This window comes from Talaromyces marneffei, chromosome 7, assembly GCF_009556855.1.
Source record: "Talaromyces marneffei chromosome 7, complete sequence".
Taxonomy (NCBI): Eukaryota; Fungi; Ascomycota; class Eurotiomycetes; order Eurotiales; family Trichocomaceae; genus Talaromyces; species Talaromyces marneffei.
In genome coordinates this window covers 84570-108113 of record NC_072354.1, presented here as the reverse complement: position 1 = coordinate 108113, position 23544 = coordinate 84570, and the positions used below count along the sequence as shown (strand labels likewise).

Here is a 23544-nt window from a genome sequence, read left to right as displayed (position 1 = left end):
TTACTCAAAAATACAAATCCTTTGGCAGCCAGCATGACTGGAATCAGCCCCCCTTGCAAATTCGGCCGGATTTGGCAAGGCATGAATTGGAAAGTGCACCAATGGGCGACTACTTGAATGATTGGATCTGCTGCAATTCGGAAATAAAACTATTTCGTGACTAACAGTATACTCTGTAACTACCACGTAGCATAGTTAGTAACTTAGTCGGTGCGATCATATCATGATCGGACAACCACTAGGCGATTTATTCAGACATCTTCAAGGCCTCTGCGTTGTCAAAATCGTCTGTTTCAAATTGGTTGTAAGCGCATACCAGATGCCCATTCTATTGTTGATCGATGTGTTTCTCCGAGAGGTCTTTAATCCTCGGAATGTGTCGGTATGCCTAGGGCAAATTGACTGGTTTCTATGACACACCACATGCTCACCACACGTAAAATCCGAGACTGACTATGAAGATCGCATCGATCAGATGCGCCCTTACTTGAGCAGATATTCTGCAATGGCCTAGTCACTCTTCAACTGATAGAAATCTGTAATATTTTCTCTATCTCAACCCAATCCAAAGGAGCTTGAATTGATATGATGCAAATGGGTCACCCAAGTTTCGAGGCGCAATCACTCCCCCCATGAACTGCTTGACCATGACACGCGTTTCCATTCCGCTCCACCAGTCTTACCCACTCGTCACTACATAGAAGGGAATGAACTGCTCTTCGTTATGACCCCTGAGGATGATTGTTAATCCGGGATTGGAGCTCTTCATGAACGTCGTCTTGACAAACTTCTTCGGTTCAGGAACATGCCAATTCACCTCGACAACTCCAGCGTGAGCATTTTGAAACCCGGCGGACTCCATTTCACCTTTGATTCCTTTGGCTGATTTCTAGATCTCGGAAATGTGCATCTTTTCAATTTTTGTTAGCACGGTTTATTTTTAGATTCCATTTGTTATTGTTCTTACCAGTGATGCCATCCATATTCTTCTAGCCTACTGTCTGGAGCCGCTTGGGTGACAAATTCCAACCACCCTACCTTTCCTCAGCCGCTGCCTGCAACAACGCGCCATCATGCGACATAACACGGTGTGCTTCAGACAGGCCTTTCTTAGAGTCCGGCAACATGAAGTAAATGACGCTTCCCATAACATGTCACGACACCGTTGGTATCAACGCTTTGCAGATTCTGTGTATCCATGATAGCGAATTCAAGTCTGCCCTAGCGTTTCGCGGCATGGATGTCATGAGAGTACACTCAAGAGCCACTATCAGTCTCGCAGTCCTTTGCATGTGAATGGAAGTCAATTGAATAGCATCAACCCTACCACTAGTGATGACGGATTGATACTACCTAGCGTACCGAAATCGTTTTTCCAATCGCCTTAAGGAAGCGATAACAAACACAACAAAAACTCCTCCTCTATCTTCAGAAGTTTTGGAAAATATGGCACCATCTATACCGGCATGAAAGCTGGGCTGGTTGACTGATTTTGATCCGATAACGGGCTCTCCCTTCCGTGCTATCATCCAAGGTTGTTTGACTCCTGATTGATAGTGCTCGACATATACACCCCTTTACCTGTCGCATGGCAGTACGAACAAGACCTGATGGCGCATCAACTTTTCATTTAATCAAACAACTCCATGGAACCCTAGATATCATTAAACAACGGGAAATAATTCCGTTTCCCGATCCACTCCATTCGAAGCTAGATTATATATACACCATCGGTCAAGATGCACAGGGGCTTTCGTGATTTCGTTATGGAAAGAGGAAATTGAAACCCTGACAGCTGAGGCAATACATATCGATCATGCAAGTATCTATGAGTCTTCTGGGCTGGTTTTTTAAATACTTCTGTCGTCAGCATTCACATATGTCCAACTCCTCTCAGATCACAAAGGTTGGAATGCTTTCATGGGATCCCGGCCGTCCCACGTCCATCAATGAGCTACAAGAACGACTCTTCGTCGATTTCATTTTCCTATGCTGGTTTTATATAGATGACCCTCTGATGTGGAGACATGGTTCGAACGTCTTTTTAAGGTATTCTGTGGCTTTCCTACGTCTGGCAGCTTGGAATTAGAAGTACCCTTCGATGACAATCCAGACTTTCCAATCTCCTTTTATCAATTCCCGGCTGATAGTACTCTACCACGGACATATATTGGATTCATGGATTTCTTACTATCTTAGAAGAGGACCTTAATCCGAGACTATGGTAACAAAGGCCATCATGAGAGGCAATTTTTTTTCTTGATGCTTTCCTTGATGATTTCCCAGTCCACTAAACCTACTTATTACCTCACCACGTCAAGTTGCATTTGCTCAACTTTCAAGTGATGCTCCCCTGGCCTCGAATCGCCCGAAACTACTGAGAAATCATTCGGCAACACAATGCTCGCCTGGCTTTCGTGCACTCATCCTAATTAATACGTCAGATGGTTGGAAAAATATTCTGCCCACAAGGAACGATGGCAACAAGCTTTGCCACCCCAGATCCTTCAAATGATACTTCGTAAATCAGAACCGCGAGATGCCATAGAATTTTTGCGAACCTTCTTTGTGGTCCAGCCGTGTTGCTATACCTTTGTACCTGCTATAAATCAATCATCTCTACCCCGTTGTGGTAACAGACCGCATGCTGTCTAGCATTCAAGTATACGATTTCACCAGAGTATACATGGTACACTGGGTATTGGTATTATCTCCTGCGTCTGACGTGACTGATCAGGAAAAGATAGTACCATATTGGTCGTTCAGTCGATCATATAGAATTTCAGGCAATGTATTCGGCTCTCATTCATGATATCATCTCATCTAGAGGGGGATAATAACAAAATCAAATATCATACAATCAAAAATATGCCAAACCTCTTCCATCAATAGTCGATCGTAACCTTTCGTAAGAGACGTTAGAAGCCATCGTTGTGGTTATGGCTATACCTTCACGTTCAAAGTAACAGCCACCACCAAGCAAGCCCAAGCAGCCAAATCTACCGTCCAAGTACGCAGCAAATGAATATTCAACCATTCATCAAGAACACTAGTTGGAGTTCCATTTGACCGGTCATCCTCCACAATAGCACGAATCCGTGGTGCGACCAACGGCACAAAAAGCAGATGACTAGCTGCAAGTGAGGCGCCTGCAATATACCACCGTAGTGACCGAGTGCCAACCAACGAGTCGTATCGCCAATAGTAATTTCCGATTGAGGTCCAGAATGTCAGCCCAAGAAGTCCGACTACACGAGGAAGTCCTGCTGCAAAGAATTCTTTAAAGTATGTAGGTAGAATAAAGTCTGATTTTGGACGGTTTGTAGGCGAAGTGAAGACGCGCAGGAAATGGTGTTGGTCAAATGAATACCACAGGGTGCACGTCGATGAGATGAGAGGGGCTACGGTGAGCGCAGCCATGGGGTCAAGGATAAGTCGAGAAGCCATGCCTTTATATGAATGCGGCCGCTGATATCTTGAAATTATTGGTTGTTCTGAAATGGCAGAATAATGTGTTGTGCATGAAGTTGGGTGATGAGGGCTCAGCCGATGCTTGAGGCTGAAACGGAATCGCCGGAACGGGTTCGGAATAGGACGACCGACCTCTCTTGACCACTTATGGTCTTTACGCCCTAACCCTAAATAGATTTTATCGGGTGGTAGCTAATATGAACGTATGTGTAGAGACTAATGAAGTGGTGTAGTGATTAAAAATGTCTTAGCGCATCATTCATTCGCCTACTGCATCGTTATCTACCTAATCGTTCGAAATCTATTTAGCCTTGTCCTTCACAGTGAATGAATACGCAGGCTTCATATCATTTTGAACAGGGTACAAGTCTCCACCCTCATACTGCATGTCGCGCATGTAGTACTCGAACACCAACTCCTTGGAGCTAATTTCCATTGTAACGAAACCGTTGCCAGCACCAGCAGAGTTGGCTCCAAGGAATTTAACGAAGGAACCCAAGGCAACACCATTGTTGCAGTCGCCAACCTCGGGGTAACCAGCGGCACCAGAAAGAACGAAGTTGGTGTTGTTTCCGACGTAGTGAGCAGCGCAGTGATCGTGACCGTTGAGAACGACACCGTTATGTTGCTCGGCGACGGAGACCAGGGGCCAGAGCTCGGTGTAGTTAGTGCTGGATGAGAGGAAACCGTGATGAATCTGCAGGAATTTCCAGTCGGCCTTGGACTTGGCAAAGGCCTGAGTCACGAAGTCCACCTGGGTCTGCTTGGTCTTGTAGCATGAAGTGGTGTATTCATTCTGATAAACAGAGCTTTTCTTCTGGTACTTCTCAATGAAGCAGTCGGAGTCAACGACGACGAAGGTCGCTGTCCAGTCACGGCCGACAATGTCATAGGTGTAGTAAGGAAGTCCCTCAGTACCGAAGTACCAACGGTCATCATACAGAGGTGCCAATTTAGTTTCGAAATCAACACCTGCTTGGCCGTAGACGATATCGTGGTTACCAAGGCACTGGTACCAGGTGGCATTCTCATAGACGCCTTGAGAGTACATATCGACCCAAGTCTCTTGGAAGCGGTTGACGCCGGTGGTGGTAAAGCCAACACCGCTGTCGTAGAAGTTGTCTCCAACAGAGATGAACGCAGAACAGTCCTTCATAGCGCAAACCTTCTCGATGTAGTTGGCAGTAGACACTATATATAGCTTTGTCAGTATAGTACGTGTTTATAGAAACCATGGTTCTAGTTTCGCACCTTGAGCCGCTGAAGCATTCTGGGCAGCTGCTCGGTCACCAGTGTCACAATCATTCTGCAATTCTCGGGGAATTGTAATGTTGTTGGCGGTCAAGACAGGAGTCACTTCATTACAGAAGTACTCGTTTGCGGGGTTCCATCCACTCCAACCGAAATCTGTAAGTTGTTTTGTCAGTTTTACTGACCTATACCTTTTCCAGTTGTTAGTTGAAGATTTACATACCGCCAAGAATGCCCACGGTAAGACTCTTGTGACCCTTGGGAGCAGCAGCAGATCCTGGGGCCTTCTGAGTCTTAGCAGAGGCTGCGCCAATCACAGCACCAGCCAGAAGAACAGAACGAAGTGAGATGGCCATGGTCTAGAATATGTATCTTGACGAGGATGCACGCGGTGGTAGCTCAACGCTCATTTCAAAATCACATTTTTCAGGCGTACCTTGTCTTTTTATGCTGAAAAGATGTCACAGCAATTTCGTGGTTTGGACTATCCAGCTAACATGAATCAAGCGATAGATTAGCAGGTGCACGATTGGTACATCACGATTCGACAATCGCCATGGAACCTACACAGAAGCTTTTCTAGGTTTCGATTGCATCGGTTCAAAACTCTGTTCCGCAGATAAGCCACCGATCTTTGGAGAGGAACACACAATTGGTCATTGGCGGGCAGGCGTGCTTTGATGTCGCTTAATTACCCTGCACTTTGGCTTGAGCCTTGTACTACGTAGCCACCTCGAGGAAATGATGCAGGGCACGGACGCACGCTCTCGGCAGCATTCAATATTGAATGGGGATTTGAATGCGAAGTGCATGCTTGGTGGCGGAGATCTAGATTCAAGCTTTGCAACCAACATTTGGTGATGGCATGACGTCCAAAGCCTCATATTCCTCTTCTGCCAAGGAAGAGAGATATGCTTGGGCATCGCAGGCATTGTAGTAACCACACTTTGCCTTGAAACACGAGGCTAAGAGGTGGTTGAAGAGACACGCGACTGCTGTGCCGTTAACTAACTAGCTACAATGGTTCACGCCTAATCAGATGGCGATCAAGAAATACCCTCTGAGCCTTGCGCAGTGACATAGTGGTACACCTTGGCAATGCAGGAGAAAAGCTTGTTTCTCCTATACGAAGCCAATCATAGCGTATGTTTTAATGAAAAATGCATGCTAGATGAGATCACCGCGAATCTCAGAACACAAAACGCCCACGTGTAGAAGAACGCGGCCCGCGAGCGGAACCTGCGGCGCACTTGGGGTTATTTGCAGCAGGTCAATGCGTCGAGGCAGTCGACGCTCCATTCTTCCGCGTGTTTCCGTTTGAGGAATCTTGAAGGGAATTTGTTGCTGTATTTGGATGCTTTGTCGGCGCGTGTCGCGGTGTAAGGACGAATCCATATAACTCATATGTCATTGTAATTGTTACACGCTGGGCATCTCGGGGCCATCATGGAGCCGGCCCATTTGCGAAGCGAAGGATTGATTGGCTGGCAGCGCGGCTGATGCTGCCCCTTTTCTCATGAAATGCAGAGGGTTGCCAACAGTCAACCAACTTTATGTAATGAAACATAATAGATAACTAGTTAACTAGTTAGTTAGATAGTTACTTAACTCGATTATCTTTAATAAATCAAGCAATGCAAAGGCAAATTTGAGCATATAACTACTACAGAGCAGTAACTAGTTTGCGTATGTTTGGCTATGGACTAAGTAAAGTTGCCGGCAAGGTACCAGACTCGGATTTAACTTAATGAACTTAATAAAGTTAAATCTTGTACGTAGTGAGTGGTGAGCAATGATGAATAGGGAGGACTATGGAAGATCCGTTTATCCGACCGATTATCATACCATGGCTGCTAGGTAACTAGTTACGGTATGTGTACTCGTGGTCGTAGTATACAGAATGCACCTCCTCAACATGACAGTCTCATGTCGTTCTTGATCTGCACCATCCAGCCCCTTCAAAATATTTTAATCACAGCAAAGAGGAGTTTCGGAAAGAAACAGGAATATAATGAACGGTCTTTTGTTGAAAGGATTTTTAATATCTTGGTTGTAACCCATACATTATATATCAGCATTTCTGCCCTGCCTTGCTCGAGATGAACATTATGCATATTATGACCTTAACCAACTAGGCCAAATCGCAGTGCACATACTAGATGATCTAGTTTGGTAAGATGTAGGTAGGAAACAGAATCACGTAGTGTTATATACTACTACAGAGAAGCAAGGGAGGCGGAGGTCCTGCCACATTATATATTTATTAACCCAAGTAATGTTCGACATAGTAGAACGTTAAGGTTTCTCGTATCCCCTTTTCCAGCATAATGTCTAGTAACAGAAACACGCCGGGCGCGAGGTCTTTCGATCTTTTAGTTTTAAATGTGTATAGTTATATATCTACGGGGGGTGAGTGTGTTTGTGCGTGTTTGTGCATGCATGTCCATGCGTCAACTGGTATGTGCTTATGCCCCGGAGGTATTATATATATATCTCACCTTGGTGGACGATATTATGTTCGTAATGTGGTTTCTCAATTTATGTTATCATCCAAGGACATATTATCGCTGTAAACTGTACTTGTACTACTATCCTCCATGTGTGACGCATGATGCCTTTTCATAGTAAGGGGTTGAATCGCACTTGTATGCTCCGCTTTGTCCGGGGATCGACAGCCAGTCAAGGCTCACAATAGATTGTCGAACTGTATACTACATAAGCGACGACCATAAGTAGTTATTGGTAATTGCGAAGAAGATTCTCCACAGGCAGGTAGGTGTTGTGCTGTACCCCTGTCATCGGAGATCTCCGTCTGCAGACTAAAGATAGGATTCGAAATTAGAACGTGCTAGCATCCTGTATACTATTGGTGGTCTCAGTCAAGAAACCCATTGATAAGGCTCAAAGAAGACAGCTGCTTAATATATTGTAAAAATGTAAAAAGCACATTTTGGATTTCTTGGCGAGATGACCCCCGAAGACCAAGTATTGCGATGCTTATTCACGGCAAGATCAATTTGTGAATGTTTGGATATTATGTGAATGTAATAACTAGTTGTATACACAGACCTTATGACATCTTAAGGCTATACATTCTGCTCAAATAGCATATAATTAGGTTGCATTGCCAACGCTCGCTAAAATGTTAGTCCGTGACTAGCTGTCCAGGAGCAATGCAGAACATTAAAACAAGAATAAATTGCATCGGCTCATCCACCCGGAATAGTCTGGATGTCCGCATCCGCTGGGTCGACATGGTCATGTCATTTGAAGGCTTGGACTGTGCAGACACAACAGGAGATGCGATCCTATCAGCTTTTCACGAGCTAGGGGCCCCACCATTATGTTTTGATGTTTGTTTCTCTCAAGGTTACCTCAAACACCTCAAGTTTTCCATATCAGGCAGTTTGATCGTAAGCCTCCGTTGCATTCGTGTCCCCGGATCCCCAAGGCTTGCTGATCCTCTAATGTTTGGTCCAATTTTGTGGCCATTCCAGCAGTTGCAGGTCTTCACGATTCGGTGTGGTTGATAGTTGACTATATTATGATTCTCATCCGTAGCAGATGGTGTTTAGCTTTGCACCTTCGTCTCCACCAGATACTACCTCGTACTTGGATAGCGCGTTGATTGATGCATCTCAATAACTGAACCATTCACCCATGTCAGAAGAAGTAATTATCTTCCCATTATGCTATCTCTAAGATGGTTTAAAAGGCAAGCATTACCCCTTCTTCTAACTGATCCGTTCTCTGGAAAACCAAAAGCTACACAGTAACTTTCGTACACAACTCGCAAAGATGCAGTACACCAAGGTACGTTAGTGAGCTATATCTCAATCAAACTACACTCTGCTGGACGCGACCTAAATATAACGATCGGATTCATATAATTGATATACTGACTTGGTTGTATCACAGGTCGCCGCCGCCGCTTTTTTCCTCTTCTCCAGCGTCTACGCTGCTGTCCCTGCGCACAAACGCGACTCTTGCGTTGAACGCTGTGGCAAAACATGCTACTGGCAATCAGATATCGATGCCGCCTTGAACCAAGGATACTCCCTTTTGCAATCCAGCCAGACCGACCATGGCTACCCTCACCAATACAACGACAACGAGGGGTTCGACTTCCCCGTGTCCGGCCCTTGGTACGAGTACCCGATCCTCTCATCCTTCAATGTTTATACTGGTGGACAACCTGGTGCGGATCGTGTTATCTTCAACGGTGACGGTGAATATGCTGCTCTGATTACCCACACTGGTGCTTCTAACTACGATGGCTTCGTTGAATGCAATGCTGCTTAAACAACGGCTGATCATGATGTAACGAATGGGCTTCTGATAAACAAGACATGTATATAAATTGGGCACACCGTGTTTTTCTACCTAAAACTAAATGATAACAAAATTATACTTGAAAATCTCAAAAAGAAACAGTTGAAATGGTTACAATAAAAATAAACCGACAACAAAGGACAAAGAACAAAAACAAACATCGGATAACCAGTCCTGGCAAAAATTTCTCTTTAGCTTAGGAGTCTGTAACACAAAGTAGGAATATGTCAGCCTTAAACTGACCCCACAATGCTATCTCTTGCTCGCGGGACCATTTCTAGGTCTTGTAGTAGCGAATTACGAGACTTGTTGATGAAATGATCGACCGTGTTAGACAGACTTTCCAAAAACATCTCCGCTACCCCCACTGGAACCCTATCACCAATATATCCTATCAAAATCTCCATCTTACTGGTGCTTGCGGTCGAAGTGATGGCAATATCGGCTATATCACCAGCTTCGGGAGCGAGGGAGCCTGATACGGTATAAGTTTTGCCGCCTAGTGTCAAACCGGTGTCAAAGTCACCACTGCGATGATTGATACGAGAGGTGAAGTGAGTCGAAAATGGCGGATCCGCACACTCCTGCAGTATCTTTTGGAAACCAAAACACTCAAAGGGCAATCTCGATATTTGTTGGTCTTGCATAAAACGAAGCAGGTCGAGTATGGTCCAATCACTCTGCATTGCGATCCTTACGGGCACGATATTGACACAGCAACCTGCTATCTTTTCCATGCGATGGTCAGTTAGATTGCGCCCAGAAACTATTTCTCCGAAAAGCACGTCCGAGGTTGTAGTGTATTGAGAAAGTACGAAAGCCCAAGCGGCTTTGACTACACAAGCCACCGTGATGGAATCAGGGAGAGCGGTACTAATTTCCACGGTTCGAGGTGCGCAGAAACGAAGTTCTGATGGCACCTGACTGTCAATGTCGACCCGAGGTACGATTTCAGTCATGGTAGCACCTTTAAGTAAACTCCTCCAGAATTCACGACTTTTCGATTCCGGATGTAGGGATAACGCGCGAACATATCGAGAGAAATGGCCATATTCTGCGTTTGGTAGATCTTCGTATATAGATTTCAAAGACTCAATGAAATACGACATGGAAATCGCATCATATTCACCGTGACTGATACGGAAGATGACGCGATGCTTTTCAACCTGTCTGTTTTGTACTATGGCAAACTGAACGAATGGCCGTCCAAGCTGTGGATGTTTATGCATGTCATGTCTCAACAAGTCTTCGGTGAACTGGTTGATAGTATCTATGGTGGTGTAGACGGCGACTTCAGGTTCGTAATGTCGAAGAATGGCCTGTACTAGATCTTGTTCGATAAATGCATACGCTGTGCGTAAGATTTCGTGTCGTCTGATGAGCTCCAAAATGCTACGTCTCCAACGTGGAATATCACATATACCATCAGCGTCAAACGTCCAGTAAGCAAGAAGGTTGCGCGACTGATGCATTGAGCCAACAACTGAAAGCGATTGAAAGTCGGTGGTGGGAAGAATATCGACAACGTCCTCTCTTGACCACGGGAGCGGTTGGATGGATGACGTGAAAAGCTCGTCTGTGTTTGTAACAGGTAAGAGAGAGAAGGGCTCGTAATTTGATGTCGTTGAAATGGTATTAGACCGGAGTAAAGTTTTGAGGCCAGCCATATCGCCCAAAACGGGATGTTGAAAAACATCGGCCACGGTAAGATTAATGCCATGGTTCCGCGCCATGGCCACCATTCGCATAGCCGTTACAGAGTCACCACCTGACCTGAAGAAGTTGTCATGAACACCGATAGTATCGACACACTTATGCAATATTGACGCCCAGATTGACTGTAATTCTTTCTCAATGGTTGTCGACGGAGCCACGTGAGAGGTGATTGTCAGTGCGTATTGTCTGATTTTGTCTTCCGGGATGTCTTGAACGATTTTTCGCACTGACAGCCTGTCCACTTTTCCTGACGATGTCTGAGGGACTTGTTTGAGCGGAAGGTACAAGGCCGGGACCATATATGCTGGTAGCGTGTCATGCAAAGCCGCTTGTAGCTTTGCCATTGTTTCCCTTAAATTGTCCGAGGCTGGGAAGAGCACACCCTCATCGTTCTCATTCCCTTGGCCAGTGAATTGAATAGCCGCCACTAATACTTCGGAGCCGATAGATGTGTTTCTCACCAGATCAACGACAGTGGTGTCAACGTTAGCAAGGAGTTTCTTGACCCAGTACTCAATTTCGCCAACCTCTACTCGTTGTCCATGAATCTTAACCTGAGTATCGCGTCTTCCGAGAATAGTAAGTGATCCATCCATATTTTGTCTAACCAGGTCTCCTGTGCGATACATGCGGCGACCTTTTTTGAATCCGTGCCGCGATATCCACTCCGGGTCTGTAACGAATGCCATTGACGTCTTTTGCACATCGTTGAGATATCCCCGGGACAGAAGAGGTCCTTCAATTAATAATTCTCCTACCACCCCAATAGGTACAAGCTGGTGATAGTTCTCTGGATTCACAACCCAGACCGACCCTGTCAAAATGTGTCCAATCTCCGATGCGTCTTGTCTTTTCTTGAGAGAGCCGTTATACGTTGAGTGAATTGAGCACTCCGCCGGTCCGTATCCGTTGATAATTTGTACATGACCAGCCCATTCTTCAATAATAGCCGGCTTCACTGGTTCTCCAATTAATGCGAGTGTTTCCAATGATGGCAAATCCTTGGGATGTAATAGTTCCGTTACTGTTGAAGTGAGGAATGCGAAGTTGACCCTCCTCCTCTCCATCGCGCCAGCGAGGTCGTTCAACCGTTCATCTTCCGATATAACACATACGCATCCTCCAAACTGCAAGGTAGTAAAGATATCTCCGATACTTATATCGAAGGTATACGAAGAGAATTGTACTGAACGCGTTTTTTCCCCCATACCGAATGCATTACCATGAGCTTTCATGCTGGAACACAAAGAAGAATGTTCCAAAACAACTCCCTTTGGAATACCCGTGCTACCGGACGTGTGGATCACATACGCTGCGTTGTGTGGTTTTACTGCAGTATTTAATGGACCTTGAGTTAGTGGCAAGCTTTCAAGAAGTCCTTTATCAACCACGACGGAATGGGTCGCCATATTGCGCAGACGATCAATATGGGACTTTTGGCCGAGGATTATCGACGCTTTGGTATTTGCAATAATGGATTGTACACGCTGAGAAGGCTCTTTTGTGCCTATGGGAACAACCGCTGCACCGGCTTTGAGAATTGCCAACATAGCAACGATAGCCCAAAGTGACTTGTCGAAACATGTAATTATCATTGTTTCGGGCTTCGTACCAAGCTCCCAGAGATGGTGAGCTAGCCGGTCTGCCAGGGTATCAAGTTCAGAATACGACAGATCACCATTCCAGCCCGAAACAGCGCATGCATCGGGTTGTTTTAATGAGCGAGTGCGTATCTTTTCGTGGACGCATGATTGAACCGTATCCGATGTTTTGTCGTTCCATGTATGTAGTTGTTCGATGTCCTTTGTAGTCATTATCTCCATTGTCTCAAGATATTTAGTCTTTCCTGCAGTCGCCTCAAGTAAAGATTTTTGAAGTTCCTCGAAGATGTGCTGGAACTGTTCGAGTAGAGATTGAGTCTGGGAACTTGACACTACTTCGTCATCATAGTCGATTTCCATCTCCAGGTATTCTGTTTGACTATCAATGGAGCAAGTAGCAACAAGAGGATAGCTATGGAAGCTAGTTTCGCGATTATCCTGTATTTCCAGTCCAGGGAATATAGAAGCGCTTTTATCTTCGCGCTCAGTTGATGGCTGGATGACTAACAAATGTTGTATTAAGTCCTGTAAGTCAGCACTGCACACATCCTTTGTCAATTGTCGAATGACTTGTAGGCCAGAATGCTCAAAGGGGATCATATCAGTTGCCTGCTGTTGAATAGCCACGAGATAGTCATAAATGCTTGATTGAGGGTTGATTTTAATACGAACAGGTACTGTCGTGAGGGTTGGAGCGATCATATCCAAAATACCCGGCACTGGGGCAGTTCTGCCAGATAATGGAGCACCAAAGATGATATCCTCACTCTTAAATTGCCGAGAAATTGCCAAAGCCCATGCACCCCTGATAAGAGTCGCAGCAGTGAAGGATCCTGAAATGTTTGACAGCTTCAGGTTAGTACTGGCCTTCTTGATAGGCTTAGCATTATAAGCCGTGCCAGAATGAACTGGAAACCCCAGTGGTGAGCCACCACCTAGTTGTAAACACCAATAGTCGTGGGTTGTAATCATGTCTGCTTCCTGTAGAAAGCGGACAAAACGATTGAAAGGAGTGATTTCAAAAGGACTTTGCTGGGCGTAGAGTTGTGAAACTAGTTGGAAGATTTTCTGCAGGCTCCACCCATCATATATACTATGATGAATTGACCAAATAAAGTACCTGTCCCGTGTTATTGGTGACTGAGCTATGGCATATCGTACTAATCGCGATCCAAGCTGCATCGAATGGGCATCGAGGGAGGCTATATAATTGCCGACATCAGATATGTGCGTCCATTCGACTCCTTCACGAATAACGACCTGGAGTGACTCTGATTGAGGCCCCAAAATAATTCTTGTTCGAAGAATAGAAGCTAGCTCTGCAGCCCTTTCCCAAGAAGATTTGAACCGATCCATGTCAATGAATGGTGCCATCTTAAAGATTTGATGCCGCGTATAATGACCAGAAGCTTTGGAAGTAATAGCCATGAGGCCTTCTTGGAGAGGAGTAGAAGGATATACATCCTCGATCTCATCCGGAGAAACATTACATTGAGCGGCAACATACGATAGAGCATGCTCAAATGCATCAAAGTCGCCTACAGTTGCATCAGACCATAACTCGAATGCTCGCACATCGGCTTTGGTATCTGAAAGTGACTGTGAATGCTTCTCTAAAGACGATGCCATTTCGGATAGGACTGGGCTCTGGAAAATGAGTGAAACGGTGAGCTCAAGCTCAATATCACGAGCTAAGGCGACCAGGCTCATAGCTGTCACCGAATCACCTCCAGAACGGAAAAAATGGTCTCGCGCACTGATAGTTTCAGGATCCTTCTTCAGTGCCTTTGACCATAATCCCTGTAATTTTCTTTCCGTTGGGGTGGAGGGCGTTATCTTGTGTCCATCTGAAAGTGCATATTGCGGGAGTAAGTCGGCTGGAATACGTTGGATAAGATGCTTGACTGCTAAACGATCCAGCTTTCCAGACTGATTAACAGGGATCTTCTTGAGCGGAACAAACAAACTCGGCACCATATAAGCCGGCAGTGAGTCCAACAACTTGGTTTGCAAATTGACAAGCATTTTTCTCAAATATCCTGAGATTGGCAGTTGTAGATCTGTCACCGAAGTCACATCGTAGTATATCTCTGGATCTTTAAATTCAATAGCAACTGCAAGAGTTGGTACATCACCAAATAGCTCAAACGTAAGTAGGTGGCCCACGACTGCCTGAATATCTGGTTGGTTCTGGATGACAGCGAATTCTATTTCAGCCATTTCCACTCGCTGACCACGAATTTTCACTTGACTGTCTATACGGCCAACATACTTGAAAGACCCGTCCAGACGTTGCTGAATGAGATCGCCGGTGCGGTACATACGTCGACCTGGACAAACGTGATCTGCCCACTTAACATTGTTTATGAAAGAAGCAGCAGTTTTCTGCGGATCATTGAGATAACCACGAGCAAGTATGGGCCCATCAATTAATAGTTCACCAACCGCTCCAATGGGCATCAGCCGGTGATAATTGCTTGAGTCTACCACCCACATTCCACTAGCAAAAGCGTAGCCGATATGGAATGCCTGGCTTTTAGCGACCAGTTCTTGGTACGTTGTAAATATTGATGACTCGGATGGGCCATACGCATTGAAAAGCCGAACGTAGCCAGCCCATCGATCGATATCAGAAGCTTGTGAAGCCTCCCCTACCAGGATGATGGTCTTGAGCAATGGTAGGTCCCCGGGATTCAGAAGCCGAGCGACTGTTGGTGTGATCATCGCAAAATTGACATTGTTGGCCTGCATTGCTCCTGCTAGATTGTCTGTTCTATCTTGTTCTGAAATGACGCAGATGCATCCTCCAAAAAAAAGCGGAATAAAAACATCTCCGATACTAACGTCGAAGTTGTAATTCGAGAACTGAACCACTCGACTTTGCGTTGACATTCCATACGTGGTGCCATGAGCTTGCATAGCAGTGCATAGCGCAGCATGGTCAAGAATGACACCCTTTGGTTTTCCGGTACTGCCGGATGTATAGATAACGAAAGCAGCGTTGTGAGGCTGCACTGCCGAGGATGGTTTGCTTGGTCTGGAAGGGAGACTCTGCAAGTAATCATGATCAACAAGTAGGACATTGAGTGTAGTATCCCGATAATGATTCTTGTACCTATGACTTGTCAATAATAATTTAACCCTGGCATCATCAAGAATGACCAGTATTCGCTCCATGGGGTGTTGAACATTCAATGGCACAACCGCTCCACCTGCTTTTAGAATGGCTAACATGGAGACCAACGCCCAGCAAGATTTCTCGAAATGTATGGCTACCATAGACTCTGGCCGCGTCCCCATTTGCATCAAAGAGAATGATAATCTAGTAGACAGATCATCTAACTGGTGATATGTTAAGTTTCCATCCCATGCAGAAATGGCTAGGGAGTCTGGTTGAGATCGACACGTCTCGTGCACCATGTGATGGATACAAGCCTGGATAGGGGGGAAATGGAGATTATCGTTCCACTCAACAATTTGTTCGAGATCATGTGGTGCAACAAGCTCCAGATCCATAAGTCGGGTCTTTTCGTTTCGAACGATGACTTGAACGAGGTGCTCGAAGTTCCGAAGAATGTGAGTTGCGCTATCAGCAGTCAGGTAGGATGGAGTGTATTGAAGTGTAAATTTTGCAGACTTTCCTTTCCAACCGATATGAAGATTGACATCATACTCAGTTGGATCTTCACCCGAAGTACTCTCTATGCCTAAGCTAGATGTCTGTTGACCCTCATCGCGGCGGTAGGATATAGTACTGTTGAACAGTCTCTCACCGGAGAGGTCAAGCGCATGTTGAATGTCAATCAAAGACGATCGCTGATGTTGGAACCCTTCCAGGAAATTATCTTGGACCTGTTGTACAACATCTAAAACTGTGCTGTCTGGATTTAGAGACATTGAAGTAATCATCATATTAATCATAGGTCCCACAAGTTCGTTAATATGTTCGATTGGAGCATCTCTGCCACTTGCTAGGTAACCGAAAAGAACCTTGCTAGACCCAGTGTAAGCAGAGAGCAAGAGGCCCCAAGCTACTTGAAGGATGTTAGCAACCGTGAATCCGTGTATCTCGCTGAATCTTGCTAAGTCATTCGTGTCCTCCAACACAGACTCAACCTTCTTTACAAGAGCTGCACTTGGTTTTTGCTGACTGTTGGAGAAATCGCCTGGCAGATTGCAAGGCTCGGCGCCACTCGGATATTTCTTCCAGTAGTTCAAGTCCTCCGCAACTGAAGACTGTTGTAAGAATGCAATATAAGCGCTGTAACGTGGGCCCGATGAAGTGGTAAGTTTTTGATCATATGCCTGTTTCAAGTCGTAAACTATCAAGCTCAAGGAGGATGCATCAACGAGAGCATGGCTGATATCAAAGAGAGCATATACATGGCCGGTTTCCTTATAGAAGAAACTTAGTCTGTGGCATGGGCGACCGCCTTCATAGTTGAGGTTCGGTAACTCGCCCATTCGAATACTGAAATCATCTCCAATTTCACAACTAATGATTTCGACTGAAGGCTGGAAAGTTTTCAATACAAGCTGATCAAAGATATTGCTAGTCGATAAGCAGTCGATGAATATCGTCCGCAATATTGGGTGTCGGCCAACTACGTCCTTCCATGCACTTTGCAAACGACTGAGATTTATCGTCCCAGTTGAACCAGAGCCATCATGAAGTTTGCATACTTGACGGATTTGATACGTCGTTGGCGACTTGACTTGACTCATAAGAATACCTTGTTGAATTGGTGAGCATGGATATATGTCCTCCACTTCATCCAGCCCTTTCACGCCTATTTGAGGCAAGTATTCTTCTTGGAGCATTTTAAGGTCCTCGTAGTTCAATCCCGCCAACGGATAGTCAGTCAATGTGTAGATGTTGTCTGTTTGATGGCTTAGTTCGGAAACAAGCCGTTCCAATGAAACTGAATAAGTAGATATCCAGTTCTGGATTTGTCGTTGGTGCTTCGCATAGCGGTTGAAGCTAAAACCTAGTTTCAATTGACCGTTGAAAACCGAGGCAATGATCTCAAAAATAGCCATACGTTTCGTTTTTGGACCAATGGGCGAAGTTTCCTCCGAGTCAAGGGAATGCAACTCGAATAATCCGTCATTTCGTTCCAGTTGCTGGTAGCGACCAGTATAGTTAAAGGTAACCTCCATCTGGCGATGACTTTCAAACTCTTTTCTTCCTTCAGGCGCCAAAAACCTTGACAAGAAGTATGGAATACCCTTGTTTGGGATCGACCTTCTAATATCCTTTAAGCGCCTGAGGATATCTAGAATGTCATCTTGATTGTCTTCCATGGGAACATAAACTGGAAGCATTGAAGTGAACCATCCTACTGTTTCCGACAAATCAACAGCATCATCTCCGACATCACGACCATGTCCCTCGTCAAAGATTGTAGGTGCCTTCCTCCCCGGGAAACATTGAAGGAATGAATGGACCAAGGCGGCCAGAAGGAGATCCAACGGCTCAGTGCGCATGGTTTCATTGCAAGTGCCGAAGAGCTGTGATGTAAGAGATTCATTGATTACAATTGCCTCTTCGACAGAATTTTCGTGTAAGTTATTGATCTCATCCACTCCCCAATAACTCCACTTCATTGATTGGGTCTCTACTGGCAGCCCTGCTTGCACTGAATTCGGCACATACCGTTGCTGAAACCGAGACCATGACGCAAATGAGATACCAGGATTGGATGATATCTGTTTTCCTTGAATCAATTGCTCGAGGTCTCGGGAAATGAGTCTCCAAGATACAAGATCGATGACAAGGTGGTGAGCAGTCAGGAATAGGAATTGAGTCTTGTCGGGAAATGCGACTAGATCAGTTGAAAACACCGGTCCATTTTCTAGGTCCAAAGTAGACTGAGAATGCGCAATCAGGTTCATCATGTCCTTATCCTTGGTGACTAAATGTAATTGACACTTATATGAACCGTCAATGCTTTCCTCAATCGTTTGGGACCATTCATCAGACTGAGGAGGAGAGAAACGGGCTCGAAGCATGGGATGACTTGTAACAAGGGATTTGACTGCACGATCAATTTCCAATGGGTCAATATACTGGCGCAACTTGAGACAAAAGCTTTGATTATAGCGATTATCATGCGCGACATTCAATTTATCCCCAGCGATTGACTCGAAGTAGAGCCTCTGAATTGGCGTCAAAGGGAACGGACCGGTCTGATCATCTTCGCCTATGTGCATGGATCTAGGGACCGCAACACTTCGAGCAAAATCCGTAATGGACTTGCTCTGCAAAATATCACGAACCAGTAACAAGATATTTCTTTTACGACACTGAGACACCACTTGCATTGCTGTAATTGAATCTCCACCCACAGTCAAGAATGAGCGATTGACGGGGACACTGTGTAATGGTAGATTCAAAACCTGTCCCCATATTTCCTGAAGAATTTTCTCTGAGGTGGTCGTTGGTGTACATAGTAATTCATGTGGACTTGTCTGTGTGATCATGCTGTCGTCTTCCGATTTCAATACCTCGATGAAACGACGAATCTTTATTCGATCAGCTTTCCCCGAATCGTTTGTAGGCAACCTTGCCACAGGAAGCCAGGCAGTAGGCATCATGTAGGTTGCTAACGACAGAGAGAGAGTCTCAGACATATCGTCGATAACTTGACTAATTTCAGCGTAGTGTGACTGGTCTATGTATGGAAGGAATGTTTCATTGTCAGCATCTGGTGTGAAATCATGGGCAGTAAATAATGCCACAAGTCGATGCTTGTATGGCCCTTCTTTCGGGTAGATAACTATTGCATCACTAATGCTGGGATGACTTCTGAGGTGATGTTCGATCTCTCCGGTTTCGACCCGCTGTCCGTTAATCTTGATCTGCGTATCCTTGCGACCAACGTAGATGAAAGAGCCATCTGGAGCTTGGTAGACCAGATCACCTGTGCGGTACATGCGACCGCTGAATTCGATTTCATTCTCCACAGCCCAGACTGGCTTGTCAATGAATGATGCAGACGTCTTCTTCTCATCATTCAGATAGCCTCGAGCTAGGAATGGACCGGAAATGAGTAACTCGCCGACAACACCAATGGGAACTAAACGATTGTGATTGACAGCATCAACAACCCAGAGCCCACCACTCAGCACTGAGCCAATGTTTGAAAATAAGACTGACTGTGGATTGTACTCCGGACAGTCCGAAAAGTCTTTCAGTGTTGACAGAATCGAACATTCAGTGGGCCCATATCCATTGAAGACCTTGGCTGAACGAGCCCAGTCTACTGCAACCGAAGGTTTAATAGGTTCACCCACTAAGACAATCTCGGTCAAGGACGGAGCATCTTCAGGATGGAATAATCCAGCAACAGTTGGTGTCAGCACCGCGAAGTTGGCACCAACAGCTTCAATGGCTCCTGGCAAGTTGCTCATACGGTCATCTTCCGAAATGACACAAACGCACCCACCATGTACCAAGGTCGTGAATATTTCCATAATAGAGCCATCAAATGTATATGCTGCAAATTGCAGGGTCCGTGTATCAATACCTATTCCCAATACGGCTCCATGTGCTAACATACTTGTGGACAAGGCGCCGTGCTCTAGCACAACACCTTTAGGAACTCCAGTACTGCCAGATGTATAGATAATAAAGGCCGGATTATTAAAGTGCGTATCAGAAAAATTGTTGCTCATATGGAGATCTTGTAGGGGTAGGGATTTTAGGAATTCGGTGTCCACGGTTACAACACGCGAATTACTAGCAATCTCTTCCAGTCGATGACGATATTGCTGTGAAGTAAGAACAATATTGGCTCCTGTATCACGTAAAATCACCTGGATGCGCTGAGTAGGATGGTTAACCCCCAACGCCACCACACAACCTCCAGCTTTGAGTATGGCCAACATTGAGATAATAGTTAAATAAGATTTCTCAAACGAGATACCTACTATTGTTTCCGGCTGTACCCCAAGTTCAATCAGGTGTATTGCCAGACGAGTTGATAGGCTCTCAATCTGGGAATAGGTGCGAGTTCCATTCCAGTCCCGGATGGCAGAGGAAGCAGGGCGCTCTTGAGCTCGCTTAGATATCAATTCATGCAGGCACGCTTGTGAAGGCTTGTGCACGGGAGAGTTCCATTTTTTCAACTGTTCAACATCACTGGAACTAATTACCACCATATCGCCAACGCGCCGTGACCTGTAGTTGGCAACCACGCGGGGACATTCTTGAAGTTGACAGAAAATGGATTGAAATCGATGAAGAAGCCTGCTCATTTGGGTATGTGGGACAACAGCCTTGTCAAATTGCGCTTCGACATGGACAGAATTAGTATCATTATCGACATTGCAAATCACGATCAATGGGTAGTTGAAGAATCCTTCGTCTTCGACAGGTACTGCCTCTAATCCCGGGAACTCAGATGAATTATCATCCCGAGCAGTAGGCTGTATAACTAAAAGATGTTGCAACAGCCTCTGCATATCAAGAGTTGGTTGACCATCACTAATGAGTCGTTGGATGTACTGCAATCCTGTATGTTCAAATGGAATCATATCTGTTGCCTGTTGCTGCACACGTGACAAGAACTCCAACACGGGCTGAGCTCGATCGATATTGATACGTACAGGAACAGTTGTCAGAGTCGGTCCCAGGATGTCGAGAATGCCCGACACCGGGGCAGCTCTGCCAGATAGAGGAGCTCCGAAAATAACATCATCGCTTTGTGTTTCTTGAGATATCAGTAGAGCCCATGCGGCACGAATCAAGGTTGATGTTGTGATGTTGCTTTCGTTTGTGTCTAGTTGCAAGTCGCAAGCTATCTTTTCCGATGGATTTGGCTCGTGTTCAGGGCCTGGGGTCTCCGGAAATCCAACGCTGTTATTTTTGGCCAATTGCGAACGCCAATAGTCTTTTTCTTCCTCCTTGTTACTTTCTTGGAGGAATTGAATGAACTCATTATAAGGCACAGGCTGTGGCGTGTAACCGTGAAAATATATCTGAGCGACCGACTGTAATATCTTGCTTGTAGTCCAGCCATCATATATGCTGTGATGTGCTGTCCATATAAAGTAGATTCTTTCATTCGATGTCGATTTCACCAACCCAAAACGTAACAATTCACTTCCATAATCCATGCGGTTTGCTATATCCTCAGATAGATATTTTTGCAAGTCCATTGCATCATTCCACTGGATATCTGAACGAACAACGACCTGAGAAGATCTTGAAAATGAGTCCATGATGATCCTTGTCCGCAGTATCGGCATCGAATTTGCAATTTGTTGCCATGCACTTTTGAATCGGCCAACATCGAGCGAACGATCCATTATAAAGACGTGTTGTTTCGTGTATGAGCTTGACTGTGTAGCGGATATTGTCATGAGTCCTTCTTGGAGAGGAGTGCATGGGTACATGTCTTCAATAGCCGTCTCATCTAGGTGACATTGAGTAGCGGCGTATGATATGTGCTGGGACAAGTCCTCATCCGGCGAAAGCATGTGCTGGTCTCTCCACAGGGAAAACGGTATGATCATTTTCCTTTCTTGTTGCGGCGAACGGGTAGTATGGTCCAGATATTGTGCCATATCTGAGAGGATTGGATATTGGAAGATATTGGAGACTGTAATTCTCAAGTGAACCTCTTGAGCCCATGAGACTAACCGCATTGCTGCTACAGAGTCTCCGCCGAGACGGAAGAAGTGCGATCCTGTCACAATAGATTCCTCCTCTTTGTCCAGGACTTTGGCCCATAATAGGCGCAGTTGACGTTCAAGTTTTGTTAGTGGCTGGGAGTTTGTGAAGGCGCTTGGCATATACTGTAGGAGAATATGATCTGGGGAGCTCTCAAGAAACTGTAGAACCGTTCGTCGATCAAGCTTACCGGATTCTCTGATTGGCAGATGCTTGATCGGTACGTACAACTCAGGAATCATATGAGTAGGCAGCTCTCTTGAGAGGGCTGTCTGAACGCGATTTAGGAGCTCCGTCAATGCGTCTGTAACCGGCAAAAGATTGTCAGCTGGCGTATTGTAACCATACAGTTCTGGGTGGGGAATTTGAATTGCAGCCGCAAGCTTCGGGCCTTTAGTGGTGGAAACAAGCCCTAAAACAGCACCATGGACATGAGACTCGATCAGACTGATCCGATTTTCAATATCCGTTTTGTTCACACGTTGACTATTCACGGTGATTTGTTCATTTCTACGATCAACAAATGCGATCGAACCGTCAAGATTCTGCTGCACCAAGTCGCCTGTCCGGTATAAACGGCGTCCTGTAGTAAAGCCATAGTCATGAACCCAGCTAGGATCGGTGATGAAAGCGGTCGACGTCCGCTCTTCATCTTGTAAATATCCCCGTGCCAAAAGAGGCCCTTCTACTAAGAGCTCCCCAACTACCCCGATAGGTACCAATTTGTGTGGATTATCCTGCTCTACAACCCACATTCTAGCGGCCACTCCGTGCCCAATGTTCATTGAATCCCTGCTCAAGTCAATGTCAGTAGACGTGGTGTAGAAGGAAGATTCAATGGATTGGTAAGCATTAATCAATCGGAAATGAGTAGACAGGCCCTCGAGACTGCTTTTATTGACTGTTTCGCCAGTAAAAACTAACGTCTTTAGAGATGGTACATGGTATCCATGTACCGATGTTGCGATGGTCGGTGTTAAGGCCGCAAAGCTCACTCTGTACCTTTCCATGACCTCAGAAATGTTTGTATCAATATAATCCTGCTCAGAGGATACACATATGCAACCCCCAAACATTAAAGTAGCGAAAATATCCGCAATGCTGTTCCCGGTAGCATGTGGAGTAAATTGCAAAGTACGCGTGTTTGCATCAAGGGTGAATGCTTTCCCACGAGCTTGTAACGAAGTTGATATGGCGCGATGTTCCAGAATCACGCCTATGGGCTTGTCGCCCGTGTCAGAGGTATGAATGACAAATGCTGCATTATGGGGTTTGACGTGTTCACATGCAGCCTGTAATTTTGACTCTGGAAGTAGGTCGAAAAGATCCTCGTTCACAATGCAGACAGTTGCAGAAATGTCATTGAAATGGTCGCCATGGTGAATATCTTCAACAAGTATTGTTTTGCTATTTACCTGCGCGATCATTGTCTTGACAATAAATGATGATCGCTGTATATCGAGGGGAACTACCACTCCTCCAGCTTTTAGTATCGCA

At 45.4% G+C, this 23544-nt stretch overlaps 3 protein-coding genes across 3 annotated transcripts; 1 reads left to right on the top strand and 2 right to left on the bottom strand.

The window, feature by feature from the left end:
• Positions 1–2943: 2943 nt before the first annotated feature.
• On the bottom strand, positions 2944–3447 carry EYB26_008685 (uncharacterized protein; the record flags this gene model as incomplete). The annotated part of the gene is made up of 1 exon (XM_054267936.1): positions 2944–3447. One exon carries the CDS (start codon positions 3445–3447, stop codon positions 2944–2946), a length of 504 nt encoding a protein of 167 aa, XP_054123911.1.
• Positions 3448–3772: 325 nt separating this feature from the next.
• On the bottom strand, positions 3773–5078 carry EYB26_008684 (uncharacterized protein; the record flags this gene model as incomplete). The annotated part of the gene is made up of 3 exons (XM_054267935.1): positions 3773–4662; positions 4723–4878; positions 4946–5078. The coding sequence occupies 3 exons, from the start codon at positions 5076–5078 to the stop codon at positions 3773–3775; spliced, it is 1179 nt and encodes a 392-aa protein (XP_054123910.1).
• Positions 5079–8520: 3442 nt separating this feature from the next.
• EYB26_008683 (uncharacterized protein) lies at positions 8521–9024 on the top strand (the record flags this gene model as incomplete). The annotated part of the gene is made up of 2 exons (XM_054267934.1): positions 8521–8535; positions 8641–9024. 2 exons carry the CDS (start codon positions 8521–8523, stop codon positions 9022–9024), a joined length of 399 nt encoding a protein of 132 aa, XP_054123909.1.
• Positions 9025–23544: the final 14520 nt, after the last annotated feature.